Consider the following 11,252-nt stretch of genomic DNA (forward strand, 5'->3'; position numbering starts at 1 on the left):
TGGGCACTACGGACTCTGCTCTCTCTTCCTCTTCCATCACACATTCGCTCATTTTTAAATGTGAGTCTAAACGGTTAAGCAGGAACAGTCTGCTGACACAGAAAAGAAGATTAAAGAACATGATTCTCAGCATGAAGACAAGCAGAGGTCTGTCCAATGACGTATTGTCGGCTCATTCACATCAAAATCTATTATATGATGTCACCCTGTACATCATACAGGCCACATATATATTGGAAAAAAGTTTTGGGACATCTTAAAAGTTTACACCATGTTAAATATAAAATAGTTGTGGAAAAAATGTTTCTCCTGGGTGTTTCAAAAGGTGCGGTGGCATTAGACGGACGCACACAAATACAAATTAAATCATTTTTTATCTGGTTATGGTTTACAAGAAAACCTAAATTCTTTCAAGATGTCAGTTCTCAACATTAAATTCAACAAATAAGATGAGAATGCATTCAAAACTAAACAGAAATACGTCATCACATCATCAAAGTGGGTCAAATGCAGCATCATCTTCTGTCATCTCAGACAGGATTCCAAGAAGAGGATCTTCATTTTCAACAACGCACCTTGACATCTCATCATGGCTCGTCTGTCAGACTACAAGCAGCTTTTTTTGATCAGGTGCATCATGTTTCTCACGAACACATGATGGTGCTGGAAAAAACATTTGTAGCCTGACCTAGAGGTCAAAACTCTGCATGGCGTGCACAGCTACTAGTTGCAGCTGGTGGTTGTGGCGGAGGAGATCCCAAACATATCTAGCAAGCTTGTTTTGGAGCAGAGCTTGTCCACCACCTCTGACCATCACAGAAGTCCCACCATATCCATGGCCAGGTGTGTTGGCAGCATTGGAGCCAGCCTCAGGAAAAAGGTGTGTCAATATCTCAGAAGTGATGATCAAGTTGCCACGACCCAACAGAAGTCAAGCAACCCAACATGCTGAATAGAATAGATGACACACAGCAAAGGGCAAAAACACCCAATTCTGCTCAGACTAATCTGATCTGACCACATGTACAGGACCAAAAATATGAAAACACCAACAAATTCATATTCCACAAAGACCCAGTTGTTAAAACAATCAAATGGAATGCCTTGATCTCTCCCTCTTTCCATACTCTCCTTTTTAAAATAAAGGATTGATTGTCCCCCTGGTGGAGGGACAAAGAGAGGAGGCTAAAACTCGCGTTTGTGTCCCTCTTTCCGTGGATTTTTCCACTAACTGCAAATAATATTGTCGACTTATTGTGAGTATTAAAATGTGCTTCCTCAACCTCTAAAATGTTGGCTCAGGGTTAGCGGAAAACGCAGTTAGAGGAAACACGGTACAAGGTTTGATCATCCGTCACAACATTCCCGTCGACCAGCCGCAATGTGCGTCCGAAACACGCGCACGCTCATTGCGCACACGCAGCTTATTAAGCCGCATCTCGCAGCGGAACATTGATTCGAGACGACAGCAGTGAAAGAACCAAATGCTACCTGAATATTACAGGTTTTCCATCAGGGCTCGGTCAGTCCAGATGGAGCCCGAAGTTGAGAACTTTCACTTTCGCTTCTTCTTCCTCTACACGTCCGTGTTCGTGGTTGGATCGCGTCATGTCCAGCACAAGCGCCTCTCTTCAGAACAATTTGGTCCACGTTTTAACTGAAATACTGGGAAACAACTGGAGTTCGTCTGACAGATGTTCGTTTTTGGCTGCGGAATCAAACTGGGTCAACTTTTTGATCTATAGGATCCCCTCTGGTTCAAAGTGTCCCTATAGGATATTGACAGTTCTGACCTTTTGGGGGCTGCACACACCTCTTAATGGTGACGGCACCAACGGAGCTGATCCAGTTGTCATCAGCTGGCCAGTCTGACTCCAGCTCATTAGGGGAAATTTGCTGATCTGGAGGAGAAGCTTTCAAAACTTGACGGGCTGGGGGGAAAGGACTGTAATTTTGGAATCAGCGTGCCAATTTGATTTTTAATCAGAATAATTTAGAATAATTTCAACAGGATATTTTCAAATTGTTCCCCAGTGTAACTTCACCTGAAATTGTGGACTCCAGAATATCACCATTAAATCCATTTAATCACTTAATAGCTGTGGAATTTGAGCCATGAGAAAAATATCTCTCCATCATGATTTCCAGAATTTTTCATCAATATCTGAGATTCTTCGAAAGCTTCGCTGGTGTTGGGTTTTTATTGCTTCTGCTTCATTTTCAGGCGCAGTTCTTTTATTTTCAAATCAAATCAAATCATCTTTATTTGTAATGTCTGTTGTAGTCAAACTTGGTGCTATGCAGAATCCCAGGGCCTGATCCCTAACAATCAACAGGAAACTGGGGGCTCCTGCTGATGGGGGGGTGGGTAGGGAGAGAGGAGGAGAAGGGGGAGGACAGGTAGAGGAGAGACAAGGCAGACATCATTCAGTTCATTTTAAAACCCACTACATTATATATTCTGAATAGCTGGTGCTGGTAATCGGAAGGATAAAACTATTCTGTAAAAATGTATATTTAGCTTTGTGAAATTGTGTCGTATAGGTCAAATAAGAAAACAAGATCAACTGCTGAACCAGTGCAATTTATTTTTAACGTGTTAATCTCCACAAAGAAAGAAAAACCACAAACAACAAGTTTATAGTGGTCCAGTAATGCGCTCTAGTCATACACCAGTACAGTTAACAATAACTCATGTTTTCCAGCTGCTTTTCCATCTTCAGTGGGAATAATCCAGGCGTTCTGGGCTTGAACAAAGGTATTAAAGAGCTGGCTGAATGTCTGAGGTGACTGAAGGACACACTTGGGCTTTTCTCAATAGAGAAGGGGCACGGCACAGTGCAGCAGGTTCTCATCTTAAAATTTACTGTATTCATGGGAGTTTTATTTGGTCATTTTGCTTCTTTTTATTTCCTATTTCCCACATTTATTATTTGTTTTTATTAGATTGCAATAAATCCTATAACATTGAACAGACTGACTAATTGAAGAGACAATTAAGAGAATGTTTTAATGCTTCTAAGAGTGGCCGAGGAGCCATTTAGAACTTTATAAAGATGCATTGTGTGATACCAGGAACTAATTTAACTTCAAGGGGAAGCTGCTTCTGCTTTGTCGACCATCGACTGATCTCCTGAAAGTCCACCAGCGCTTTTTAAAAACTGAATTTTTCATCTATGGAGGGAGTAGACGGCAGATGTTTCCACAGATGCTCTTCACCAGTGGTCAGTGAGTGATGCAGCAGATGAGCGGGAGTTGACTGGCTTCAACCAGCTACTGTCTCAATGTCTCCAGCCCATAGTGTGGATTCTCTACGACAGGGGTGGGGCGGCCTCCGGGCCTATACGGCCTACGAGACCATTTCTACCGGCCCGCAACGCAATAAGATTTTTAGATTTTATATGTGCACTTATACAGTGGGACCGTTCGCTAAACTCCGCGAGCTGCGAGTAGCAGCGGTAGCGTATTTTTGCCTTTCGTATCGTGAAATTTCTTTCGTAACAAGATGAAATATTTTCCCGTTTTCTGAGATAAAACAGACGGTTATGTTATGTCCGAGTCAAGGTCAGGGTCAGTGAACACAGCATGTGATGTACGTAGTGGGCTGGACTGATTGACACGGACGAATAATGCCTAGCGAAACACGCTAAACTCTATGAGTTGAAAGGACAGATGAGTTTGGATAAAATTAACGCTCTTCGCCGGAGTTTGGAGGCTCAACAAGCAGCTTTCACACGACCATGTACCGAATATTACGCGTGCAAGTTTTGTGGTGAGTGAATTAATAGCCACGAAGCTGAAACCTCACGCCGAAGGAGAGTTCGTGAACGCGCCTCGTAGCCGCCGCTGAGGCGCTCGCGCCGGACAAAGTAAAATTGTTTCAAAGCGTGAATTTGTTTTCGTGAATAACTACTGAACTAAGACATATATTGTTATGATTCCAGTGGCTAACGGTATGTTTTTATGGTCAAGGAATCTAAATATGTAGTCAAAGTATATGTGGGACTAATATTTATGGTGGAAATCACAATATGCCAGGAATTGTTGCGCTTGGCGGAGGTCTGCGCTCTCCGAGTGCTTTCTAGTTGTTGTTGTTATTATTATTGTCTATCTTTCTTCATTTATTTTCTTGATTATCTTGTTGTATTGCAGTTTTTGTGAGTAGAGGCCTCGAACAGGCCCTTACGGGTCTCTTGCCTCAACTCTGCACCTCTTTTTTTTATTGTTTTGTATGATCATGAAAACATTTTACTTGTTTGTCATTTTATTCTATTGTTTTGGTGATTTTATATGCATGTGTGCTAAATAAATAATTCAAACTCAAATGCAGCGATCATGAGACTTAGTAACACAGTGGTTATAGACTTTTTTTTGTCTTTTTTTGCATCCCTACGTATGTTTTCATAATAGTATGGCCCTCGGAGGACTTTATAAAAATTGAAATGGCCCTCGATATGAAAAAGGTTCCCCACCCCTGCTCTAAAGTCAGGCATCCTAAAGGTGGATGTTTTCTGAGGCCTGGAGGCTTTAAAGTGGCGCTTTTACCCACTTGTCCTCGTTCTGTTGGAAACTTGATCCAAAAACCTTTTCTGGAGCTTCATGTTCTGCTTTTTTGAAGGAATGAAATGGTTTCATCAGCGCTGCCGGGGGCTGAGCAGGCTTCATAAATCTGAAGCTCTGAGATCCTTTAAAGATCTCCTGGAATCAGCAGATGGGGGTTTGATCAAAAACTGTAAGAATCAGTCAAGCTATCAAATCTTGACTCAGTCCAAGCGTGAACCAGTCCATCCAGAGCTGATTATGGCTCAGCCAGGAGGAAAGCACGGCCTGGGGGGGTTCATATGGAGCAGGCACACTCTGGCTCTATTGCTACTGAAAACAGCCCTTCAGCACAGCAGCCTGGAATACAGTTCTGGAGAACACCTGTTCCCAACAGAACCTGTTTAAAACGGGACCAGTAAAGATGCCCGGCGTGACCACGACCACGGGGAGAGGGGGGGGGCAGAGACAGGCGGTAACGCCGCTGCCCACCGATTCACCTGGAAACAACAAAAACCCCAGCAGCTTGGACCCAATATGGCAGCGTGTTCCTCAAAAACGCTCCTCAAACTCTCCCCACAGCTTCATTGCTAAACAGGATTTGGGTTTTTTTGTCCGTGCTAAATGGAAAGTGTTTGTCCTTTGGTGGTCCAACAGGACCACGATTTGGATGGATGGATGATTTGATGTTATTGAGAATAAAAACAGCTGAAAATGGAAGCGGAGATGTTTCAGAGCACCAGAGTTCAGAAAGAGTTTCTAATCAAACACCGCCTGTTTGGAATGATGAATGGATGAATTTTTATCTAATTTAGACTAATTTTAACATCCTTTATGCCAGTTCCATAGAGCACACACACACACACTAGCAAAGATGATATCCAAACAGCCAAATAAATGGGAGTCAAAAGAAATCATTTAAAGCTCATATGTCAGAGTCAAGGTCGAGGGTTTTCTATGGCCCCCGGGATGATATTGATTTATTATTAGAACCGGCCCGCAGGCCGCAGATGTTTTACACAGGCCAATACTACATTTCCCACAATGCAACGGTGACAGTCTGAGCGGGAGGTGGCTTCATTTCATTATTTATCAGTAGTCATTAGCATAACAGCAAAAGTTAACTTTCAGATACCATAAAATGGCAAAAGGGAAGGTGGACACTGAGAACCGGGGGTTCAAACAAGGTGGGAGTGGGAGCACATGTTCACGGAGGCAGCTGGGAAACCTGGGTGTCTTCTGAGTGGAGAAAGGGTGGCGGTAATGAAAGAATATCATCTGAGACGCCATCATGAAGCTAAACACAGCCGATCTGTCTCTGAGCTTTGTCCTCCACACGCTTTTTGGTGGCCTCCAGCTCCCTCTGGAAAAACTCTGACGTGGCAAATTGTTCAAAGGGCATTCTGGGGTCAGAGAGTCCCTCAGCAGCATAAGTCTGATGCACCTTCCTTGAGCAGTAGAAGTAGCGAACAGGACCCTGCTGATAGAAAAAGTGGATGGAAGATCCACCCGTCCCATACGGAGACTTGGGCTGTCCACAGGCCAGACAGGGTTTCCTCTGTCTCATCTTCTGCTCTGGTCGCTGCTGCTGCTGCTCCATCTCTAGAATGCCCTGCACAATTTTTTCAATGGAATCCTGCGTCAGAGGGTGGGCAGGGCGGCTGTGGGAGGAGTGACAACAGCCGTCTCCATGGTGACTACAGGAACGCTGGTTGTTTTGCTCCCCTCTGTCAAGGAGTACCACAGCTGTTGAGTCTCCAGGAGCTTCTCTGGGCTGGTGTTCAGAGAAGAACTGGTGTTCAACAGCTTTGCCAGATGCTTCACATAGCGGGATATGTGAAACCTGGTTGTGGGGCGGAGCAAGCTGTTCGGATCGGCCGCAGACCGATGGACCGTGTCTGCGTAGTCTCGATCCACAAGCCTCAGGATGTCCTTGTCCCCATGATGATACTGCAGCAAACTATCAATAGCGTCTTTCATGGGAAGAGTCCAGCGTGTGTGGTCCAAGACAAACACTCCACCACCAGTCTTCATGGGTCCAGTGCGGGCGCTCCTCGGCGAGGACTTCAGCGGCAGGGGCAAAGCTCCAGAGACGTCTGGAACACAAACAAAGCAATAATGCATCCTTAGTAACTCATATTATCGCGATATGGGCTATTGAGAAAACACATTAATATCCATCCCTTAATAACAGAAAGTGTAATATTTAACACATCAAAAGATTGAGATACACTGACCACAACCTAACTAAATCTATTTATTTTCAATCATTCGAACGCCTTAATTCCAACATGCGGCTCTGAAAAACCCGATTATCGTTGACCCGCCCACTGATCTTTCAGGATCCTGGTCATCCTCTGCTGGAATCTCCTTTACACGTCCAGCAGCAGAGAGATGGAAGCTGACAGGTGGCGCAGGGGGAAGCGAGGGCACAGCAGTCGCTGTTGCCCAGCTGGAGGAAGGTGTTGCCCCAGGAGCATCGTCTGGAGCGGGAGGGGGCACAAGAGCCGAAGGCGGATCCCTCTTCTGCATTTTGTGTTTGTCCCAGTCCAGAGGGAGCGGACGGCAGCCCGGTTCTCTGGACTCCAGCCCAAACCTTTCTCCAGTGTCTCTGTCAGAGAGGCGGAACGCAGGGCACTTGTCTTGTCCCGTCACTGCCATGGAAGCAGAGTTCTAAATGCGAGGCAGAGACATAGAAATATGAGCTCTAAAGGAAGAATTGTAACATTAAATATAACATTTCTTCAAAGACAATGACTTGCAGAGAGCATTTTTCAGTTTGAATGACGGCAAACAAAGAAGATGGCTGATCTCACCTGTCCATCCAGTGGTAGCCGGCCTTTTCCACCCCAGCGTGGCTGTACCTCTGGGCCATTCCTTGCTACATCGGATGCAGGGACCTTTCTGTCTCAGCCTGAACCATCACCCAGGACACAATGAGCCAGTTCTCATTCATCACTGCGAAACTGGACATGGCTCCAGATGCCAGTGTCACCTTCCTCGCCATCTTCCTCGTGTGGTCCCACCTGAAAACCTGCCCCAACGTGCCCTGGAGGAGCTTGGTCAGAGACGGCTGTTGACGCTTGAACTCATCCAGCAGGCAGTCAGTCAGGTAGAATCCGGACACAGACACCCCACCCCAACCTTCTTGGTCCTCGTATGGCCCGAAAGCACGTGGCCGATCTTCCATCCTCACGTACTGGCCGATGGTTCTCTGTCCGTACGCCCCAGCCTCGGCCTCCCTGACGTTCTGGACAGCGTGCAGATACGCCAGGTGAGCTCGTTCATACTTGAGGTGCATGAGCTCATTCACCTGGTTCGCCATATCGGTCGGTGACTTGCCAGAACGCCGCAGTTCATCCATTACCGACTTGCACGCAGCCTTCTTGTAAGTCAGGAATGCAGGCAAAAGGTTAGTAAAGCGCACGGGCAGCTTCTCCACCCATGGAGGGTTGTCAGCGGACCAGTTCCTGCGACAGGCCTTGCAGCAGAGTCGCGAGGAAAAGATCAAATACTGGCCACGGACGCTGACGATCACTCGAGGTCTGCCCACGCCTGCAGAGACCACCTGAGGACGAGGACAGCTATGGAGGCACGGCAGGATGTCATTGTTCCTCAACCTGACCATGATGTGGCTCTCTGGCTTCCAAATGAAAAATGGATGGAGCTGAAAAAAGTTGGGGGACGGGAGCTCAGCCACCATGTCCAGTAGCTCCGGCTGAGGAGGAAGACGCCAAAGAGAAATTGCGTTCCCAGGGTGATGCACTGGTCGGGACCCAGGCCACAACCCAAGTTGTTGAAGCTCCGTCCTCATCCACAGCTTTTGATGTTGTGAGCAGATCCTCTTGCTCATGTCGTGGTCAGGGACAGGCATGGGAACAGGAGCTATGGGAACTAGGATAAAGTAAAGAAGACAGTTGAACAACATAAAGTTATCATTACTGAAGAGACAATTTCAGTGCCCCCGCCCTCACATGATATAAACACACGATACAAGGAAACACACACGCGCCTCGGACACTTGGTTTCATTCCAGAGCTTACACGTCAGATTTTTTCCATGTCAGTGACAAAGAATCGTGTCAATTTGAATTACCCCGGGACACTTTATTATTGTTCAACACCCCACGGAATGGGGGAAATTGACATGGTTTAACATACCACTCTTTTCGTCTTGGGTAGAGTCCGTCAAAGGAGGCACTCTGCCGTCAGAGGTCTGTGCCGTGCAAGAGTCAGGTCCTGAAAACAAGTGCAGACTTGCTATTAAGAAATTACAGTCACTTCACCTGATGACAACATGGAAAGAACAGTCAGCTGGACATTACAGAGACATCAGGTTGTTCATCAGCCCTAAATAAAAAAAAAGGAAACATACCTGAAGTTGAGTGGGGCTCCTCTACCTTTGTGAGACCCTCTGTCTCTGTCACCAGGAAGGCCAGCTGTGGGGGGAGGGGCACAGGTCTCTTCCTCTTCACACCTGGTGAAGCTGGAACAGCTGCAGGTACGGTCATTTTCAAAAATGAAATGACTTTATTTAAGGCAGCTGCAGTTAGCAGAACACTTGATTGGATGAACAGAATTACAATGTTTTTACCATCAACTAGTGATGCCTGTAGCTCAGCGGTATCTCCAGGTGGGGCTTTGGAGCGTGTGGCAGATGGAACTAAAAAGACAACATTAGTTTAGTCAGTTCAGATTCAATGAGTTGTGAAGACGCCGTTATTAGTAGAAATTCAAGCAGCCTTATCGTTGCTCCTCCTGCTTCTTAGAATTTTACATCATTAAAATTAAAACAATATAATCGTCTCATTCACACCAATTGAAATGACAATGTTAATCAGCGCTCTTGAGGCCGAGCAGGAGGAGCATTGTGACTCGGTCAACAAACATGCATTCGCGTGTTCGTACCCCGTGCATCGAAACTGTTTTTCAACGAAGCATGCAAAGAGAACAAAAACAAACACTTACCCTCCTCCTCATAGTCAATATCAGTTCATCATTGCACAGATCAATTCATAGTCCTCACGACGGTTATTATCACACCAACATATGAAGAGTAATATTAAAGGAACTCGGCCGGAACATCAAGAACACAAAAATAATAAGATAAGTTTCAGATTTGGAGAGGAATTCTTCATGGAAAGGAACGGAACTCCAGCTCTGAAACCTATTTTTCAGAAACCTGTCTTTGCTCCTGGTGGCACTCTCGGCAGGGCGGCTGCTGCTACTGGCATAGCATCTGCACACAGATGAAAAGAAAAACAATAGAAATCAGATACGGCATGGACTTTGTTTGTCTGACATGAAATAAATGTGGTAACGGTGTATTTACAGCTCTGGACTTGCAGATCAGAGTTATGGATGCTCAGCATCTCCCTTTCCATCTCCACGTCCTCCTCCATGGCTGTGTTAAAGACAAAAATACCGGCTACAGGTTATTAGTAGAAAAGAAAAAAACCTTTTCCCAAAGTTGAACTTGTCACATGAAGGAATGAGCATACCCAGGGGCTCAGCTGGGGCCTTCATGGGATGCTCAGCAGGTGTGGAAGATGTGGTGGGCTGCTGCCTCTTCAGCAGGTTCTGCTGCAACCTGGACATTCGTGTACCTGGAACGCAGCGCCTGCCTATGACAAAATCAGCATAGCCATCACCTCTGCTGTCCCAGATCTCCTTCCACGTGCTCTTGGCTCGGGCACCAAATCCAACCAGCTGGTCGTCTTCAGATGAGGCAGTCACTCCATCCCCTCTTCCGGCCTCATAAGTGAGGAGAGCCTGGATTTCTTGGAAACTGAGGGCATAACTCACAAATGACTGGAGGCTGTCCTTACTGTGGCTGTCAGCCGTACAGAGACCTGCTGCCTCCTCGCTCTGCACGTTCTTGATCAGATACACGGTGGATCCTACGTCATTCTGCAAAAGCCATCTGAATGACTTTATATTTACCAAACTGCAGGACATAGTCTCCCTGCACCTCCATCTTATCTGAGGGATCCCCCCTCTTTGTCGGATGACGGCCAAAGTGTTCTGCCGTACGAGGTCCTCCCTCATGGCCGCAGACTTGTCCTGAGGAGTGGAACTCACCCGTTTGGCTTCATCAGATGGCTCCTGGAGGAGAAACCCAAGAGGCCCCTTGCGGAACACGACCCGAAGTTTCCCAGGGAAAAAGGCGAATTGCTTCTGCATGTTGAGCTGACATAAAGGACAAATGTCTATTAATTTTCTCATTTTTATTAGACCCTGATAAAACAGTTCCACCCATTTTTCAGATCACACCTGATAAATGTGATCAAAGGAATCTTAGGCCAGTAAAAGATAAAGTGTGGTACCATGTGTAAAGCTCTGTGTGTGTGTGTGTGTGTGTGTAGGTGTGTGTTTGTCTGTGTGTGTGTGTGTGTGAGAGAACATGTGGGGGGGGGGGGGGGCAGGAGGACAGTATCCCCTCTCAAAGACATTGGAAACAAAAACACACATTTGATGTAATAAAATGTAATACTACCACTACTAATATTACTACTAATAATAATTATAGTAATAATAATAATAATACCGAGATTTCAGTGCCACGACAAGTAAATCGGTTACTTGAATATAAAATATGAACAAGTTCATTCATCACTATCGTGTAATTTAATTTATGAAAAACTAGCTTGACAAGATATGAGTATATTATAGCATGACAAATACAGTACATTATAATTTAGGGCCAATTATAAC

General features: G+C 45.6%; 2 protein-coding genes and 1 long non-coding RNA gene across 6 annotated transcripts; all 3 read right to left on the reverse strand.

Annotated features, from left to right (window-relative positions):
• Nucleotides 1-355: 355 nt before the first annotated feature.
• On the reverse strand, nt 356-1,526 carry LOC130520987 (uncharacterized). Its single transcript, XR_008949143.1, has 2 exons — nt 689-1,526; nt 356-598 (listed from the first exon to the last, which is right to left on the reverse strand). It is a non-coding gene; the product is annotated as an uncharacterized LOC130520987 (long non-coding RNA).
• A 5,014-nt stretch (nt 1,527-6,540) lies between these two features.
• On the reverse strand, nt 6,541-9,283 carry LOC130520989 (uncharacterized). 4 transcript variants are annotated; one of them, XM_057024659.1, is made up of 5 exons: nt 9,133-9,283; nt 8,914-9,033; nt 8,700-8,777; nt 7,356-8,433; nt 6,641-7,212 (listed from the first exon to the last, which is right to left on the reverse strand). In XM_057024659.1, the coding sequence occupies exon 4, from the start codon at nt 8,411-8,413 to the stop codon at nt 7,421-7,423; it is 993 nt and encodes a 330-aa protein (XP_056880639.1). In that variant the 5' UTR covers nt 8,414-8,433; nt 8,700-8,777; nt 8,914-9,033; nt 9,133-9,283; the 3' UTR covers nt 6,641-7,212; nt 7,356-7,420. The 4 variants fall into 4 exon arrangements, 3 of the variants coding, with proteins under 3 accessions (XP_056880639.1, XP_056880640.1, XP_056880638.1); XM_057024660.1 differs by having other exon boundaries at nt 9,122-9,283; XR_008949144.1 differs by lacking the exons at nt 6,641-7,212; nt 7,356-8,433; nt 8,700-8,777 and adding an exon at nt 6,541-6,635.
• Nucleotides 9,284-9,435: 152 nt separating this feature from the next.
• On the reverse strand, nt 9,436-10,723 carry LOC130520988 (uncharacterized). Its single transcript, XM_057024656.1, has 3 exons — nt 10,040-10,723; nt 9,871-9,942; nt 9,436-9,777 (listed from the first exon to the last, which is right to left on the reverse strand). Exons 1-3 carry the CDS (start codon nt 10,719-10,721, stop codon nt 9,713-9,715), a joined length of 819 nt encoding a protein of 272 aa, XP_056880636.1. The 5' UTR covers nt 10,722-10,723; the 3' UTR covers nt 9,436-9,712.
• Between the last annotated feature and the right edge of the window lie 529 nt (nt 10,724-11,252).

This window comes from Takifugu flavidus, unplaced genomic scaffold (assembly GCF_003711565.1).
Source record: "Takifugu flavidus isolate HTHZ2018 unplaced genomic scaffold, ASM371156v2 ctg629, whole genome shotgun sequence".
Lineage (NCBI taxonomy): Eukaryota > Metazoa > Chordata > Actinopteri > Tetraodontiformes > Tetraodontidae > Takifugu > Takifugu flavidus.

Bases quoted from the DNA above. Each gene is read 5' to 3' on its own strand.
- LOC130520989 (XM_057024658.1), bottom strand. From the start codon at position 8,467: ATGTTGTTCAACTGTCTTCTTTACTTTATCCTAGTTCCCATAGCTCCT.
- LOC130520988 (XM_057024656.1), bottom strand. From the start codon at position 10,721: ATGCAGAAGCAATTCGCCTTTTTCCCTGGGAAACTTCGGGTCGTGTTC. The intron at 9,943-10,039 runs GTATGCTCATTC...TCTTTAACACAG, and splicing joins GGCCCCAGCTGAGCCCCTGG to CCATGGAGGAGGACGTGGAG. The intron at 9,778-9,870 runs GTAAATACACCG...ATCTGTGTGCAG, and splicing joins TGATCTGCAAGTCCAGAGCT to ATGCTATGCCAGTAGCAGCA.